Source organism: Vulpes vulpes, chromosome 2 (genome assembly GCF_048418805.1).
Source record: "Vulpes vulpes isolate BD-2025 chromosome 2, VulVul3, whole genome shotgun sequence".
NCBI classification, from domain to species: Eukaryota; Metazoa; Chordata; class Mammalia; order Carnivora; family Canidae; genus Vulpes; species Vulpes vulpes.
This window is the reverse complement of record NC_132781.1, coordinates 159321653-159340643: the sequence shown is the minus strand read 5'-3', so window position 1 is coordinate 159340643 and position 18991 is coordinate 159321653. Positions and strand designations below refer to the sequence as shown.

General features: G+C 58.7%; 1 protein-coding gene across 2 annotated transcripts in view; it reads right to left on the bottom strand.

Moving 5' to 3' along the window:
- The window catches only part of IFFO2 (intermediate filament family orphan 2), a 45086-nt gene that overhangs the window by 9909 nt on the left and 16186 nt on the right, over window positions 1–18991 (bottom strand). For both annotated transcript variants that reach the window (XM_072751032.1, XM_072751031.1), the window contains exons 2-3: window positions 1535–1595; window positions 200–295 (exon numbers count right to left, since the gene is read on the bottom strand). In XM_072751032.1, the coding sequence (XP_072607133.1) occupies window positions 200–295; window positions 1535–1595 (157 nt within the window). The remainder of the gene's footprint in view (window positions 1–199; window positions 296–1534; window positions 1596–18991) is intronic.

The window sequence follows — 18991 nt, the reverse complement described above, 5'->3', positions numbered from 1 at the left end:
GCTCTACTCAGACCAAGGGAAGCGGAAGGGGGTGGGGGGTGGGCTGGTCTCCGATGCATCCGTCATCCTTACGGGCAAACGCAGCCAGCCAGGAGTCTAACTAGAAGCCGAGCTCTGGAGCCTCGGAGTGAAAGAAGCATTTTGCATGATGGGTGTGAAGGGTGTCATGACGCCTGGGGTGGCGGCCGGTGGCACTTACGTCACTCATGAGCCCCTTAAACACCACCAGCTCGGCCTTGAGCCGCTCGATCTTCTCGTTCATCTCCTCCTGGATGGCTTCAGCCTCCTGCGCCGCCTAGGGAGGACAGAGATGGGGGAGGGCTTAGGGGACCAGGCTCCCTGAGGGGGAGGAGGGGCTGGACACCTGATGTCCAACCAGGCCAGACCCCTGCGTGCCGGGGAACGGGTGCGGAGGACCTCACCCCGGCCCGGCTTCCCGCTGAGCCCAGTACGCTGCAGGGCACCACTCAGCTTAAAACGCGGCTCAAAGGAATATTTATTCTATGGAAAAATGCCCAGCAGATGTGAAGAAACAAAGAGCACGTTAATATAACAAGTGATTCCAGCAGGTTAAAATATGAGGTTGGTCCATGTGAAAAAAATCGCCAATAGATGACCATCTCCCATCTCAAAAATGGCAACGCTACGTGTGTCAACCCAACCAGACACACACATGTACAGTGGGTGTGTCTTTGCACAGAAAAGACCAATAGGTCACCCGGCAATTTGTCGACATGCAGGGGTAGATGGAAGTGAGAGTTTTAGTTTCTTCTCTGTACTTTTCTGAATTTTCCAAATATTTGACCGTGAACGTGTCATGTTTGTAAATTTAAAAAAACTTCTGTTATAAAACAAAGAGGGGGGACAGACATTCATCCTTTTCCTTCTACATATTGACATTATTTTATTCTATCTCTTAGAAGATCAGTGCCTTAAATATTGGAAAGCAATTTTTTAAAATGTTTGGAAGAACTTTCCCTTGCCTTCTCGTGGGGTCGCTATCCAGAGGCCGAGAAGGTAAAGCTTGTTGCCCAGGGTACCCAGGAGGTGTGTGGGAAGCGGAGCCCAGACACAGCTCCTGAGCCAGGACCCCAAGAGGATGTTCTCACCCACCCCGGTGAGAGGCCCCCCCACCCTCTCCAAGGTGTTCCACCCCAAGTCGGGTCCTGCAAGCTGGGGGTAGGGCAGCTCAGAGACCATCCAGTCCTGAACTTGGTGGGGAATAATAGAGGGTGAGAAAGAGTCAGGGGACCATCACCCAGCACGCAAGGGTCAGCACTGGAACTCGGACCCAGGCTTCCCAACTCCCGTCCCCGAGCATTTTTGCAACGCTGTGCCAGCCCCTTCCTAGGTCTGAAGCAGGGGACAAGGAAGAGGCCTCGTGGCTCCATGGAGGAGGGACTGAAGCAGCAGGAGGCTGCACAGTGCAGGGGCTGACCTGGGAGTGGCCTCTGACTTTGCCCTGTGGAGACTGTGCCCCTTACCCATGTGGTTCCCACAAGCCCCTCTTGGTGGGGACCTCTGAGGTGCTCACCTCCTGCAGCGTGTCCACCATGGTCTGCAGGTTCATGCGCTTGGCAAGCTCCTCCTCCCACCTGCAAGAACCAAGAAGGACAGGTGGTGAGAGGGTGGCCTCCCCGTACCCCTCAGACACAATGCCAGCGCCCACCCTGGGCCTGTCCCCAGGCTAGGCAAGCCAGGTGCAGCAGTGAATCGATCCCTGCCTGCCCTCCAGGAGCTCCTGGTCTAGGGGAGGGGGACAGCCAGGCTGACACATAACCATATAATCAGGTGGTAGAGCCAAGTGCCGGGTTCCAGGCATGAGCACTGCACCACGGGGAGATGAAGGCAGCAGGGGGGACCGCCACCGCCCCTTCACACCAACTGTAAAGTGCCGTGCAAATGCGGCTCTTGCAGCATCCCACGGTACGGAGCCTGGCACTCAGAGGCCAGGCCACAGCTGGCACCGCGCTCGGGCTCTTTGCACCACACGGAAGAAACTTTTATTGTGCTGATCATCGTGATCGCTGGAGTCTTTTTGTCCTATAGCAACCCTCATCAGCGAAGAAATCTCCCACACAACTATTATCCCTGTCTCACAGATAAGCAAACTGAGGCTGAGAGAGGTTAAATGTCTTACCCAGAGTCACACAGCTAGCTTAGTGGGTGGGGCTAGAATCCAAACCCCGGGCTGTTTTATTACATTAAAACAAAAACAATAAATATAGCTCTCACTTAGTCAGCGCTTATTATGTGCCAGGCCCTGTTCCAGGGCTTTCTGTGTATTGTCTTCATTGGAGCACACATTGGTTAAAGCTGGACAGGAAAGGATGAAGGGCAGGAGGCACACAGCAGCTCACGGTGTACCCCCAGTGTTAACTGGAGGTAGAATGGGATGTTAATAATCATAATCACCAGGGCTGTCTGGGTGGCTCAGTCAGTGAAGCGTCCGACTCTTGATTTTGGCTCAGGTCATAATCTCGGGGTTGTGAGATCGAGCCCCACGTAGAGCTCCGCACTCAGCAGGGAGCTTGCTTGAGATTCTCTCTCTCCCTCTGCCCCTTCCCTCCATCCCCACCTCCCTCTCTCTCTCTCTTTCATTTTTTTTTAATTTTATTTATTTATTTGAGAGAGAGAGTGTGTGTACCCAAGCAGGGGCAGAGTGGAGAGAGAAGCAGGCTCCCAGCTGAGTAGAGAGCCTGATGCAGAGCTTGATCCCAGGACCCCGGGAGATGACCTGAGCTGAAGGCAGACACTTAAGTCTTAACTGACTGAACCACCTGGGCGCCCTTCTCTCTCTCTCTCTCTCTCTCTTTCAAATAAATGTCTTTAAAAAAAATAATCATAATCACTGTAACAATACCAGGCACCGTTCTGCATGACATAATTCAATCCTCCTAACCCTCCAGCAGAGCTATGCTGTTAGCCCATGTCACAGATGCAGAAAGCAAGGCATGAAGTCAGGGGCCCAAGGTCAGGGTGGGGACAGGTGCAGCCAGGACTCAAACCCAGGCTGGAGGCTCCAGACTGAGCACTTGCAACCCTGCCAGGCTCCCCGCAGACCCAGGATCCATCAGAGCCCTCCCCAGGCTCCCCACCCAGCTCCCCTCCCTCCCCAGAGGAAGCCTGGGGCAGGTTCCCTCCCTGCATCCTGAGACAGAGATGAGCTTCTCTCTCTCCTCACCCTAGGGCCGCCTCCCTACATGGCCTCAGAGCAGGCAAGCCTTTTAGGATGCTGTCGGGGCCAGCTAAAAATAGGCCAGAAGGGAGGAATGGATGAAGGGTGCGTTACGTCACTGGCTTTTGGAAACAAGAGAAAACGGATACTGTTTGCACACACAGAGGAAAAATCCTCCTCTGCCCCACACACCCCCCTACTCCCTCGTTTCCTCTGGTCTATACCAACTCCCCTGGCTTTGGCAGCCAGGCCTAGATCTGCCAGGGGCTCCAGGGTCTGGTAGCGGGCAGGCAGGGGGTTGGGGCTCCTGCCAGGAACGAAGGACACGGAGGAAGCTAAGGACGGTCAGTGAGAGGACCCAAGGGTCGAACCCCGACCCGACTATCTCACTGAGCACCCCCACTCTACAGATAAGGAAACTGAGATCCAGAGCATACAGGGAATTTACCTGAGGTCACCTGGGATGTCAGGGGCAAGGCCAGGAGTCCAGCCCCAGGCCCACCGTGAGAAGTAGGACTCCAGGTGGGGAGAAGCTCCCAGGCTGCCCGAAACCTGCCCAGCAGCATGGGGCTTGGAGGGGGGGTTCCCTCAAGGGAGGCCAGGGCCCAGAACCCAGGTCTGCCCTGAATGGTCTCTCCTGGCCCTGCTGCTCTGAGCGGGGCAGGGGACTCCGTTCCAGGCCGCTGAGCAGAGCAGGTGCAGGAAAGGGCTGTAGGATGCCTTCTGCAGCAGCAGCAGGAGCACCAGAGAAGGGAGTGGCGAGGGGCGAAGGTGTGGGCACCCAGGGGCCCCGCACCCACATGCACCCACTTCCCAGATGGGCTCCTGGAGATGAGCCCTGGCCCCTCTCACTTTCCTTGCCAGCAACCTTTTGATGTGGGGTCAGCAGACCCGTTGTACAGAAGGGGAAACCGAGGCCCAGAGAAGGAAAGAGACATGCCCCGAGTGAACCCCGAGCATGAACACGAGCCACGCCTTTGGGTCTCCAGACCACAGCAGGAGCCACAACCACTGACGGGCCAGCACGATCTGCGTCCCACACCCCGAGCTCAGCGCCTCACACACAGCTCACGGGCTTTCATGTGAATTATCCTTAACCTGCTTGGGGAGAGGATGTTTCCCTAAATCCATCCTGCGGATGCAGGAGCTGGAATTCAGAGAGGTGAGGTAATGTGTCTAAGGTCACACAGCTAGTGGGCAGGGACAGGACTCAAGCGACACCCCTGCTCTAAAGCAGCAAGTCTCCAGCTGTGATGTTGCAAGGCAACGCCTTGGGGGTCTTGCTTGGACTCAGGCAGGTCTGGGTGGGGCGGACAGCTGCATTCCTAATGAGCTTCACACACACACACACACACACACACACACACACACTGGACAGCACTTTGAGCTGCCCCGAGTCTCACTGGTGTTTCTAAGCTGCGTCCCGACAGATGAGCATTGCACCAATGATTTCACGGGCCTTTTCATTTCCAAAGCCGGGCCGGGTAGGCAGGCGGCAGGCCTGCTCCCAGAAGACCTAGGACAGACCCCCGCGTGTCCACGGCAGCTGGCCTGCCAGACCAAATCCGCTGCCCACACCGCCGCACCTCCCAGCCGCGGTGGGAAAAGCTGGCTCTGCCGGCGCCAGCGTTGACGGTGCAAAAAAGCTTTGCCCTTCAGCTGCTCTGCTGCCTGGGGTTTCGGAAGGACACGGGCGATGTGCTGCTTAAGGGGCCCCGGACGCCCCGCATTCGCTGCAGCGCTGCCCAGGAGGAAGCTCGCAGCCAACCCGAGATGTGGTCGCTTACATTTCCACACCCGTGTCCCGGGCACAGTCCCCTCCCCTGCCCTAGATCTGCCCACAGGAATAAGGTTTCAGTAAGGATGGGTGTTTGGGGCAGAGGCACCTGCATAAGCAAAGGCAGGCAGCCGGGAGGCCACTGGCCCTGAGAGGGGAACAGGCCTCCTCGGGGCTCCTAGGGGCCAGGGACTGGTCCCCACTGTGTCCTGTGAGCCTTTACTGGCTCTCACACAGGCCCCGCCACTGAGCAGAGGCGCTCACGCTGCAGCCTGTGATGCAAACTCACGCCCCATTTTACAGGCAAAGAAATGAAGGCCCAGAGCACAGAGAGAACTGCAGCCAGGGCGAAGGCGGCCTGAATCACCCCGGCCACCCCTGCCCACCCTGACGTGAAACTTCCAGCTTTTCATCCTTAAGATGCTAGAGAAGAGAAGGGAGAGGAGGCATGATCATTGGTCACTTTCTAGGTGCTGCTCACCGTGTTAGGCCGTCGCATACTCGTAAGAGAGAAAGTACCACTTAGCCTTACCCTGAAGATTGTCCCCACTGTGCAGATGAGGACACAGAGGCTCAGATGTCACCCAATCCCCCTCCCCCGCTCCTCCTAAAACCCTAGTCATTCTCTCCACTGTCTCCAAGGCCATCTCTTCCCCACGCCTCATGGCCACTTCAGTTCTATTCCCTCCTTGAGCTCTGGTTCCAGGGAGCCGGGCCTTGGGGTCCCCGCCTCCCAGGCTGCTTGCTCTCATGCATGGCTCTCACCCAAAGAGCCAGCCGCCACGTGGAGGATACGGATGGACTGCTCCATCTTCTCCACCTCCAGAAAGAGCTTGGGCCTAGCCCAAGCGCCAGCTGTATCCCAACCACACGGGGGGGGGGGGGGGGGGGGGGGGGGGGGGGGGGGGGGGGGGGGGACACCTACTCTCGCCCCCTGCAGCCTCTCCCTCCCCACCCTGCAGACACCCTTGGGACAGCAGTCTCCGAGAGCCAGCTCCTCTGAGGGCTGTCTGTCCACAGCGGCCTCTGCAGCAGGCCCCGCAGACGATGACAGAGGAGGAGGGTAGTAACCCCACAGAGCAGCTAGCATGGACCGAGCACGCACACGTGCCGGGCACCCTTTCTAGGAGCTTCCCGTGCACAACCTCAAACAACCTCACGGTCCCCTCTAGGTACGTGATTATCTGAAGGCCAGGACCATTACCCAAGATCCCACAGCTAGGAAGGTGGGGTGGTGTCTATTTCACACCTTTACTCGGAGAATCTCTCCGGAGTGAAGGCTGAAAGGGGCCAGAGTTCACCCAGTCCCCACCGCTGAGGGCGCAGATAGGGAAACTGAGGCCCGGGGTCACACAGGGAATGGACTCCCCAAGCACCTGCCTCCATCTCTCAGAGCCTGGGTCTCCCCGCCTACACAGGAGACAGAGTGTGGCCCCAACACAAGAACACATCCTGCTTCCATACTCTCTGAAGGTCGTGTGAGCAGCCCTCAGCTCTGATGGGGCTGGACCTCAGACTGCATCCTCAGCCCCAGCCCAGCCTCCTGCGCCTGCAACTCATCACCCCAATTCCTCCAGTGGCCTGTGCTCAAACCCTCCCACTGCCTGAAGCCTGGAACTGAACAGGAAATCAAGATCCCAACGAGGAAGGGATTGACGCAGGGCAGCCTGGAGACCCCCGGGGTGCAGCCCAGCATGACCCACAGCACGGCGGCTGGATGGCATAGGCGGGCAAGGGCAAGGGCAAGGGCAGTCCTGGAGGGCCTCCGCAGCCAATGCAAGGGACGGGCCGGGGCTCAGACTTGGGAGTCCACAAATCGGGAACTTGGATGTGTGTGCGGGCAGCGTGGAGAGCCCTCCAGCACCCATCTCAGAGGTCTCAGGCACCCCGTGCCCTGGCCTGACGGGGCATGAAGGAAACATGTGTGACGTGCCTGTTCTCGGTGGGACAAGAGGCTCAGAGGAGGGGCACCATCATACAAGTCAGCAGAGTTACTACGCTCACTGCCCTACTCCTGCACCTAGAACCCACCCACACTTGGCAAGGAGCCGAAGAGCCACATGGATTTGTTGAATGAATGAGTGAGTGAGTGAGTGAATCCGAGCTGCAAGCACTCCTCAGCCCTCCTGCTCACCCCTCCTGCCTGGAACATTCTCCGCCCACACCACCCCGGTCCAGGGGCTCCCAGGAGCTGAGTTCCCAGCACCGCCTTCCGCTCAGCTCTCCCACTCCAAGGAGAGGAAGGCCAGGGGGAGGGGACCACCAGGGCAGGAAGGGGGGCAGGGAGAAGGAGAAAGCTTCCCCCTCCCACTTGCCACTGCCCTCAGGCTGGTGAGGGGAGGCAGGGATGCGAGGACAAAGAGGGCGAGGAGAGGAAATGACCCTACCTAATGACTCTGCAGCGGAGCCTCAGCCGCCACCTTAGCAGAAGGAGAACACGTGTGAGGCCAGGGGCCAGGAAGGGGGGGTGACGGCACCCGCCCCAGCCAGATGTGGCCTCCCCGCATTCCAGAGGAGCCACAACCACAGGATGGACCGAGGAGAAGTCTGGCAGGCCCCTGGGGGAGGGGGTGGGCAGCTTCCCGGCCAGCCTCCCCACCCCCACCCCCCAGCCCCCAGCCAGTGTCTCCCCGCCCCCATCAGCTCCCGATGACACACAGAGCCTCAGGAAAGGGGCCCACAAAGCCAGCCTGCTGGGGGGCGGAAAGCCAGGCTGAAGTCACTAGCAGAGGGACTGACTCACAGATTTTTCACTTCCTGTGTCGTCAGAGAAAGAGGTCTGGGGCTCCAGCTCCAGAGGAAAGTGGGTACAGCCCCAGATAAACAATTAAGGCTTCAGGGATGGCCCATGGGGCTGCTGGGGAGAAAGTCCTGGGGCCGCCTAGGCGGCAAAAGACTAGGTTTGCATCCTGCCTCGGCCACTTTCCAGCTGTGTGACCTTGGGCAAACACTGCCTCGGCCACTTTCCAGCTGTGTGACCTTGGGCAACACAATCACCCTCTCCGGCCTCAGTTTCCTTATCTCTGGGATGGGAAGCTCTCCACCCCTTTGGAGGGTGGCTGTGAGCACTACATAAGGTGGGTGGTATGTATGGGTGAAAACATCCATCCCGCCCCCCCCCCCCCCCCCCCCCCCCCCCCCCCCGGAGCAGACCATAAATGTGTGGCAGGTCAATGTGTGGCAGGTCAATGTGAGCGGTGGAATGCCTCGGCTGGCCCCGGCCCCAGACCTCTGCGCTGGGAGGATGCCACAGGAATGGTCCACACCTTTCCAGGGAAGGTAGGCAGCTGACACACCCTGGCTGACTCACTCAGGTGATGGGAAGCAGGCTCAGGTGAGGCTAGGCTGGAGCTGGCAGTGCAAAACTGCATTCTGGGCCAAGCCTGGGCCTGGTCTCCGGTGGAGGGCAGGTGACAGAGAACAGTTCCCACCCGAAAGGACGGGGAGCTCACCCCATTGCAGCACAGCTGGGTTCAGGCTGCCGAGAAGGCCAGGGACATGCAGGGTCACCCTGCCCACCACCGTCTCCCCCAGTTCCTCCAGCTTCTGTGTAAGCCCCACTCGCAGATGCACAAGGCACTGCTCGCCCTCCCACACGGACAGGGGCTGGGGAACAGTGCCCTGCCCTGGCCCCACTGCAGAGCGGGGGGCCCAGACTAACATCTGAGCTGGGGAACGAGGCGGCCCGGCCCATGCACAGACCCAGGGAGACCTTTTGGCCAAAGGCAGTCTCCCGGAGCCCACGGGCAGATCAGAGTGGCCTCTTCGAGGGAGCCCACCTTACAGATGGAGACCCAGAGCCCGTCACCCTCTTAGCTTCCGCTGAGCCCCCTCAAGAACTCCAATGTCACAACAGGTCCCAGGCCCCAGCACCCCCTTGTCCCCTATCACAAGCAATTCCCACTTGCGGCAGAAAAGAACCACCGATGAGCGGGAAAGGCAGGGGGAGCCAGCGTGGCCGGGGAGACAGGACCCGGACCCAGCCCTCTGAGGGGGGCCCTCCCCCCTCCTGCCTTGCTCCTCTCCAGTGGTTTACCGTGAGCACCTCCTCCCTCCAGCAGAAGGAGGGCCGGTGCCCCCCGCCTGCCAGCTGAGAGGCCCCCCACGCTCCCGAGCCCCGAGTCCCCGCTGTCGCAGGTGCCTCCTGGCACTGCCGCCGGGCCGCTCACCGTGCTCCTCCCCAGGGCACTCGGTGCTCCCGCCTGCACCCCGCCCCTGACCCCAGGAAGGGACCCCGTGCAGCCGTGCCCATCAGCCACCCGGCTGCCCAGCTGCACTCCGCTCTCCGAAGGAAACACAAATTAAATGCCAACTGATTGTTTCCAGGGAGGAGGTATTAATTTAATGTGTACACTTAACTGGGGCAGCGATCCCATTAGGGGCGGGCAGTAATGGCCCGGGAAGGCGCAGCACAGGCCCACAGCTGGGGTGGGCCGTGGTCGGGCAGCCCCACACCAGGTGCGTACCCCTCCCCCCGCATGCCGCGGCCCCACGCACGCACCCACGCACGCACCCACGGGCCTGCTTGCACCCTGAAAGGGCGGCCCTGTCCAGGCAGCCCAGCGGGCAGGGCTTGCCTCGAGCGGCCCGGGCCTCACAGCATCAGAGATGCGGGGAGTCTCGACCAACCCCGCCAAGAAGGGCAGGCAACTGCCCGAGCCACCTGCTACTCTGGGATTCCTGGGAGCCCGCTCCCCGCTACCTAGGCGTCTCAGTGTCCCCCACCGTGACGTGGGAGTGGCAGTCCCACCTTGTGGGTACACGGTTGGATGGACACAGTGAGCTCAAGTGAAGGGACACAGGCAGCCCTGTAACTGGTGTCGCCCTGCCTGCACTCGCCCGGCGGGAAAGGGGAGGGAGACGCAGGGCGGTAGGGCCGGGGCCACCCAAGCAGGGGCACTTCTGCATCCTGCCCCGACCCCGGGGATCTGGAAGCAACTTCGAGAGCTACGACTGCCATTCAGCTGCCCGTGGCTTTCCCGGCGCGGAGGTGAGCTGCGTGGCACTGTCCACATTCCCCCTCCCTGTTTCTCGGTGGCCACGGGCAGCTGGCTGGCCTCTGGGGCTCTCCATGGGAGCCACCAGGCCTTGAGAGAGGTGGCAGGGACAGGCTGGCGAGCCCTCAGCTGCATCCCCTTCCCCAGGCCCACACTTCCTCAGGCAACATAGCAGCAGCCCTGTGGCGGGTCTTGTCTCTGTCCTTAACTTGCTGTGTGACCTTGGGCAAGGCCCTTCCCTCCTCCAGCATCACTGTCCCATTCTTAGTGCAATGGTGTCCCCCTAGATAAATTCTAAGAGCCCAACCAGCCAGGGCAGAAAAGAATTTCTATGGTCCCGGGGCAAAAGCCTGACACTGACCACAAAGCAATCTGATAAACCACGAGGTCTCAAGGCAGCTTGGATGTCAGTCTTGGAGCTCAAACCAGTGTGTGCAGCAGGGAGAAGGGCAGGGGCTCTGGAGGGTCCTAGGATCAAACCCCGGCTATCCATCCTGGAGCAAGCTACCGACCTTCTCTGAGCCTCGGTAAGACCACCCACCTCATAGGGTTTTGTGCAACCATTCAACGGACTCATGTATGACAGGTGCCTAGAAAAGGGCCACCACTCAAGTGTCACCATCCTCATCCTTATCACCTCCCAATGACAGATGATCAGAGAGGTCCAGAGACTGAGAGAGTGGTCCTGGACCACACTGCAGGTGCCAGACTTGAACCCAGGACTACCTGACTCCAGAACCACTATGCTGCCACAATAATCACGTTGATGATGATGATGATGATGATTGGCACTGCTCAATGCCACCATCACCTGGCTGGGTGACCGGGACACATGGGGGTGGGGGTAGCAGAGGGAAAGAGGCGGGATGCTGGCACTGCCAATTCCACTGCCCACAAGACCCAGCCGATTCCCTGCTTCTGCCCTCTATGCCCCCAGATATGGAGGAATGGGCATGGGCTCAGCCCTTTGTCTGACCTGACAACGGCCTGCTGACAGCAGAAGAAACCGAGGCAGGAGAGGTCCTGGCAGCCAGAGCCCAACTAGTCTCAAGACACCACCCAGCAGGCACAAGGCATTCTCATGGCTCAGAGAAGCCCCTGGTCACCTGCCCCCGTGCCAATCTGAGGTTTCGGCTGTTTCTATGAGTCACCCGCTCCGGTTACCCAGTGTCTACATTCACCCAGATTCCAGGGCCACTCCCGCTTTGGCGCCACATATTGAAACACCTACAGAGAGAGACCTGGCGGCTCTGCATGCCTGTAATCCAGAGCTGCATGCCGGGCAGCAGCCTGTGCGCTGCTGGAAGCCACACCTGAGTGGGCCCTACCCCCCAACAAACCAGACCACTTCCAAGACGGAAAGTCACTCAAAGGGCATCTCGTGGCAAGGAGGAACCTGCATCCCAAATCGTAGACCACAATGAGGCTTCAGGGGCACCACCTCCAACCTCTTCCAGGCTTCCTGCACCTTCATCCTCTCCTCCAGGGAGCTCTTCCTGACATCCCCAGGGTGAGTCACTACTCACCCATCAGGGGTTTCCCATCCTGGCACATGCCTTCCTCATGGCATCCAGGGAGCCGTAAACTGTCACTTCTCTGCCTCTCCCATCACACCTGCTCTCTTAGGAGAAGGGAATGTTAAGTGCATTGACTGGAAAATGCATAATATGTGCTGGTTTAGTCACTGTTCTCCCACCTTAGCTCTGTGAGCCAGGGGTTCTCATGCCCACTTCACCGAGGAGCAAAGAGAGGTCCAGGTGCAATGCCTGGCTCCAGGTCCAGCCCAGTCCATGTGACCTTCCCGGCTGAGCAGCCTCTCAGGGGCAAATGTGTCTTACCAGCTCCGTAAATCCCACTCTCTACCATGCCCTCCAACACGCCCGGATTCCCATCCCGGAGTCAGATGCACAGATGTGGACTCGCAGGAGTCTCGGTCATTGATTTGGAAAAGAGCTGCTCAGCCAGGGTATTTATTTTGCCCGCTTTACTCACTTCTGAGACCCTGGAACCCAGGTGGAGAAAGGCCTGGGGTAGCATTCCACCTCCAGCAGCCGCGTCCAATCCACAGGCGGCCCCACCACCCACCCACCCTGACAACTAGCGCACGACCAGCAAAAGAGGCACTGGCTTTGGAGTCAAACCGATAATGGGTTCAAATCCCAACATGACCGGCCACAGGCTTCTGGGCAAATGATTTCCTGCCTCTGAGCCTCCCTCTTTGGACAGTGTGACATGGGGATCATGAAGGACCCACCTCGGGGCTCTCTAGTCCGTGAAGGAAGGGATATATGCAAGCTCTGGATAAATGGAGACTCTGCTTCCCTGCCCTGTCCTGCTGCTATGAACTAGCCCTGAGCTCTCCCTGGGTCTCAGTCTCTTCATCTATGGTCTGTGCCTTCTGGCCCTGCAGCTCTACGGAAACCATGATCGGGGAAAGGCTGTAGTGTCATCAGGCCCCAGACACTTTCCTTCGCCAGACTGGGATGCTGGGAAGGGCAGATGTGTGCCTCTGGGCAAAGCTCCAGGTTCCCCAGCTCTAAGGTGGGTGCAAATGGAAGCCCCTACCTTGTGGGGCTGGCGTATCGAGTCTGGATGCGATAAGTACTTGGTAGAGCCCAGGTCCTAGTAAACGCTCAACTGATGGAAGCTATGATGAGCCACGGGATGTGGTCTTCCCACCATGGAGAATGGGTGGCTCTGCTTGGGGTGGCAGTTCGCTAAGGGAACTAGCCAGGGCCCTGGGGCACCAGACAGGATACCCGGATGCCAAACCGAACCCTCGCTATCAATGCCTGGTAACACACAGAGCCATCAAACGAAGACACAGGAGGACTGTTTCATCTGTCTGGTGTCCAATCCAGCGGCGCATCCCAGCACTGACGTAAAGACCCGGCCCAAGGACGCCCCAGGGAATGGCTGTCTCAGGGTCACAGAGCCCAACAGCCCCACAGCATCCACTGCAGCCCAGCTCCGTCTATCTGTGGGCTTGGATACCACCTTCTTCCCCCCACGACAGTTTCAGCAAACACTTCCCAGGTGCCCACTCTGGGAGCCAAGGGCTAGGGGGGTGAGGGGGTGAAATGAGAGTATCTTCCCCTCCCCTGAGAGAGGGGCTCTCCAGCAGCATCTCTGGCTCCCTCACCCTCAGGTTCTCAATCCCTCGAACCACAGGGCAGGAAGGTCTGGGCTGCCTCGTGCCCTGGAAGCGGGGATGGAAGAGGCCGCTCCTCCGGGGCCATCAGAGCCAGGAGGCATCTCTGCACTGTCCACGGATGGAGGGGACCCAGGGACAGGAGGGAGGAAACCAGGAAGCACCAACCACCCGGAAAACAGAGGGAATCACGTGGCGGTGGGGGGAACAGGGGTGGGAGGGAGGCTGGTCACTCTGCCCCTTGCTGTGTCTTTAAGTCACGATACAATACAAGGGTTACCACCATCACCGTTTTTAAGTGTCCAGTGCAGTGGCATTAAGTGCACACATGCTGTTGTGCGATCATCACCACCACCCACCTCTGGAACCCTTCACCTTGCCCAACAAGCTCTGAGCCCGTTGAACACGAGCTCTCCGTGCCCTCCTCCTCTGGCCCCTGGCACCCACCTTTCTACTTTGTCTCTGAGCAGGGGACTACCCTAGGGTCCTCACGGAAGGGGAACCGCACGTATTTGTCCGCTTGTGACTTGCATATTGCACTTAGTGCAATGGCCTCGAGGCTCATCCGTGTCTTAGCCTGTGCGGGAACTTCCTCTCCTGTATCTTTTAGACTCTGAATGATGTCGTGTGTCCGGCAGTCAAAAAATCAAAATCGTTTAAGCTTTAAAAAGACAAAAATGCCTGCTGCCTCTCCCTTTGCGGTAGGCTGCACGCGCACTTCACGAGGATTACACAGGAACAGAAAGACATCGGGTAAGTGAGACAAAACAAAGCCCCACCCGGTCCCCCCTCCCCGAGAGAACCCTCTTCACCCTTAGCTGCACATCCTCGCCAGGGCTTTCTTATGAAAAGCTTTTCAAAGTGAAAATGGGATCCGATCGTACGTGGCGCTCAAGCATGCTTTTTCCACTTAATGTACAGCAGACATCCTTCTGGGCGGGTCACACGGCAGGTGGCTGTGGCCCCACTGATCGACCGGGTCCTGCACTGTCATTCCCAAGTCCCAGCAGGCTGGGACACAGACACAACGCTGCGGACATCATCCTGGATACACCTATCTATGCATCTTGCCCAGTTATCGCGGTGGAGTGAGCCCTGGGGCCAAGGGGGCAGACTGAGAAACGGCTTGCGTGCCCCTCTAGGGTGCTGTGTGTGCTCAGCTGCTGCTGGAGCCAGGACAGGTGCTCAGGGAGCCGAGGAAGAGCAGGGCCCCTGGGTCCCCGCCCCAGTTCCTGCAGCGACACGACTTGGGGCCTCAGTTTCCCTAGTAATCAAAAGGCTGGTAGGGGAAGACCCCGCCATAAATACGGCCCTTCCTCACCCTCATTAGGGTGGCACTCTGCCCTCCCCAAGGAGCAAAGTGTGGGGAGCTCAGGTCCATCGGAGAAATGGGCCCGATTCCTCTCTTCCGAAAGGGTGGAGGCTTTTCACCCAGTGTGTGATGAGCCTCGTGCTAGCATGGGGCAAGATAAAACAGCATCCCCCGTGGCACCCTCCGCCCCAGGTGTGCCAAGCCGCCTCACACCTCCAATGCCTGTGCACGTGCTGTACACCCTGCCTGGAAGGCTCTGTTCTAGCTGCCCCCTTTGTCACCTCTCTCTCCCTCTCCTCCTCATCTTATACCAACCTCAGGACCGAGCTTATATGCTCCCTCCTCCAAGAAGACTTTGCTGACTCCTTGGTCAAGGTCAAGTGCTCTACTTCTGTGCTCCAAAAGCCCCAGCCACTTGCTACTCAGGTTATCCGTTCACTTTTGGGTCTCCCTCTCCTTAACTCTCAAAAGATCAGGCCCATCTCTTGTTCCCAACCCCAATTCCGGAGCCCAGCACAGAGCCTGGGACACAGTAGGCACCAAAACGTTTCCTGGATAAAGGGTATACTGACTGTGTCACCTCCAGGGCCTTTCTTGGGACACCCCATCTGGAGTCAGTACAGCACTGATTCACTGTGTGGCCTCAGGCGTGACCTCCCGCCTGCGTCTCCCCATCAGCCTCAGTTCCCCCAACCTGCCAGCTCTGCTACTATCCTCTTCTTTCACCTGGTCACCTGAGCCTACCCCCTGCGGGACAGATGACAGGAAGGTGAGCTCACAGCTCTCTACCCACAGGACTTTGCCCTCCTGCTCAGGCCGGGCCAAGCCCCCAGAGATGCTGCTCCACCCCGCCACCCTCCCCAGCATCGGGCACCCTTAGCAGTTCTCAGGCACTGGAGCCCCTGCTGCTGCTCGAGTCCAGAAGCCAGCGGGGGTTCTGGGCACCCAGGCCGAAAAGCAGGAGGCCCGAGAGGGTCTGTGCCCAGGAGGCCGGGGAGGCCCCACCCAGAGCTATGTTTACAGCTTTGAGGAAAAACAGCAACTCCCCAGGCTATTTTGGAAATCTAATGTGCACTTTGGGTCTCCCGTTGTTTATTCCGAGCAACTGTGCCCCCCCGCAGGTAAGCGCAAGGCACTGTGGGTCTGCAGCTCCGTGTAATCTCCCCATGGAAGCCACATCACTCCCTGGGAGCGCTTGTGCACCCCAGCAGCCCTGGGCATGCAGCCTCCGAGCCCAGGTTACCCTTAACATCTGCAGCCTGCACAAAGAAGGGGAGGAAGCCAAGGAGAGCCCGCCGGACAGGAGTTGGCACACACCCCACCCTGGATTTAAACCAAGGCTCTGGGGACACCTGGGTGGCTCAGTGGTTGAGCGTCTGCCTTCAGCTCAGGTCGTGATCCCAGAGTCCTGGAATCGAGTCCTGCAGCAGGTTCCCTGCAGGGAACCTGCTTTTCCCTCTGCCTGTGTCTCTCATGAATAAATAAGCAAATCTTTTAAAAAAATAAAATAGAATAGAATAAAATAAAGTAAAATGAAATGAAATGAAATAAAATAAAATAATAAAATAAAATAAAATAAAATAAGCCAAGGCTTTGCAGCCTTGAGCAAGTGCTCTCCCCAAGCTTTGGTCACCTGATCCATGAAATGGGGGAGGATGACCCCCACCTGTGTTATACAAAGATAGGCAAGCACAGTAGATTCCATGTGTGGAAAACAAAAATCTCAGAACGTGGGATCCCAAGATGTCAGAGGGGGATGCTCTGAAGCATTTGTCAACGGGAAGTCTAAAGCTCAGAGCGATGAAATGCCATGCCCAAGGTCACACACAGCCACGCTGCAGCAGAGCAGGGACTGGAACCCAGAGCCTGGATGCTTCCTGCCATGCCACAGTAAGGGGAGGAACACACAGAACAATTGCCAGGGAGGAAGGAGGGAAGAGTGACACGGGCCCAGGAAGCCTGTTACATGTGGGGCTTGTGCAACTGAGGATGGCTTGTGGCAGACACTGCCCGTGCGTACAGCATCCTAATTGTCACAACTGGCCGGGGCGGCTCCAAGCCTGGCTGGACAGGTGATTAGTGTGCCATCGTCTGTGCCAAGAGAGGGATTAGTGACTAAACACAGCTCAAGGGGACAGACTCATTGCTTAATACCAGCCTCCCATCGTCATGAGGGCCCAGCCAGTGAGGAGGGCACTGGGACACCCCCACATACACACGCACACAGTGTCCCTCTCACCCATCCTGGGGCTGGGGCATCCTTCCCACAGACAGAGTGGGTTGAAATGGACCCGACACCCAGAGGACCTGCTATGACAGGAGAGCCTCCGGCAGAGACCTTACTGGAGCCTCTCATTTCTGCTGATAGGGGAAACTGAGCCTCACAGAGAGGTGACTTGTCCAAGGTCACATAATTAAAGCAGCTCACATCATAAAGTGGTAGCTTGCGATGGGCACTGTTAACTCATTCAGGCCTCCCAACACGCTTAGGAGGTGGGTGCTTATTATTCTGCCCATTTTACAGATGAGGAAACTGAGGCCCAGGGAGGGGAAGTGACGTGTCACAGAGTTCAAAGGTGGTAGAGCCAGGACACGAACGCAGGGGGTCTACTCCGGCGCCCAAGCTCACACTCACCTGCCCCTGCTGTCCTGATGGCATGGCAAATACTGGATTAGAACACAGTCTCTCCCATCCCACAGCATGGGCTCCCTTCTCTGTGCCAGCTGGCCTCAGAATAGGAGGGAGGAGGTCAGCAAGTACGTACCGCAGTCTCCCAGGGGTCAGAATGGACCCTGATCTGCATCACCCCCAAGCCCCAAGGGCAAAGTGTTGGGGCTCCCACGCTGACCTGCCAGGCTGGGCCCAGCTTGGCCCTGACTATGCAGCCCCTGAAGCGAGGTTCCTCAGCCTCCAGAGCCCTCCAGTGGGCAGGGAGCCCTTCAGAGACCAGCGATCCCCCCAAAGGGGGTCCCCCAAGCATTGCACAGATGCTGCCGGGTGCCCAGCCAAGGAGGAGGCAAAGGGTCACCACCCTCAGCCCTGCCAAGGAACCGGCACGGCTTCTCTTCTCAGCTCAGACCCAATGAGGGCCTCTCTTCTCCCTGAGATTTGCTCCCCCCACCCCACCCAGCCACACAACCCCAGGCCCAGATTGAGCAAGAAGCTGGAACAGAGACAGCCCAAGACAGAGGGACAAGAAGGAGCAGCGTGGGGGAAGGGGTGAGGCCCTTCACACGGCTCCCCTGCTGCCCCTTATCTCAAAACACTTCGACATCAGAGAGACTCAGCCACTTCCAAGCTGGTGACCTAGTAGAAGTGTCTTTACCTCTGAGTCTTGGTTTCCTCATCCCTGAAGTGGGAGGTAGCAGCAGTTCCCACCTCCCAGGTTGTGGGAATCATACAAGATCGGGAACACCAAGCATCATCTTAGTGAGTGGGCCCCACTTCCAGCTGCTGGGGGTGGCTCCAGGTCCAGGGTCCGAGGCTCAGCTGAGACATCCCATTCTTCCCTGCAGACGGTTCATCCTCTGGGCTCCCTCCCCCATCCCGGGATGGGGGTGCTGTCTGGGATCCAGACTCTCTAAGTACCCGGGCAGATAGTAGGCCCTCAACTGGTACTTACTGGGTGAATCAGCTCAGGAGCTGAGACCATGGGGTAGAGCAGCGAGGGGGCCTGGGTGCAAGTCCTGCCGCTCACCCGCACGAACTCACTGTGTGACCCCGGGCCCATCCCAGCACCTCTCTGGACCCGTCTGTACAAGGCAGCTCTGACCATCCCCGGCTCTCCCTCCTCTTGCCTCTGGGAAACCCATAGGCCAGCCACCCCCAGGGCAGCCTGCCGGGAGTGGGCCCTTTCCTAGGGGACAGACAGCCGAGTCCACGCCCATCCGTGCAAGCCCACAAAGGCAGCAGGCGGGCCTCCTCCTGGTGACTTTGCCTTGGGACAGATGGAACACGGTGTGGCGTCTGTCAAGCCAGATGGCCTGGTCGGCCTGAGGGGCCAGGACACCAGCTGGGTGTCCAGCCCCAGCAGGCAGACTGCTTAACCCCTTCTTGTCCCATCCACAGGCGTCCGAGTCCCCTCGGCAACTCAGTCACCGTTGTGCACTCAGGCTCCCTGCCCTCCAACCTGGGAGGTGAGTGGCCTCCCTGAGGCCAAAAGGGAGTCAGGGAGGCAGTGGGGTGAGAGGGAGCCCTGGGACAGGTGGGAGTGGAGGAGATGCCACCGCCGGGCCCTGAGGGCAGTCCCAGACCGCCAGGAATGTGCCGACCCAAAGGGCAAGCAGGGGAGGGCACTGATTCCTGGCCCGGGAGCCCTGTGAAACCGAGTGGAAACAGCTGCCTGGCTCCCAGGACACATGTGGGGCAGGGACTGCCAGGCTAGAAGGCCACCAGCCACCTTTATCAGGCTGGAAAACCCACTCCCTGGCCTAAACCCCAGAATCAGCACTGCCCTGTGAAAGAGGAGACCCCACCCCACCAGGCTGGCTGAATGGCCTTAGACATGTTGCTCAACCTCTCTGGGCCTCAGTTTCCACATGAGGAAAGGTGGAGCCAGGGTGATCCCTTCCAGCT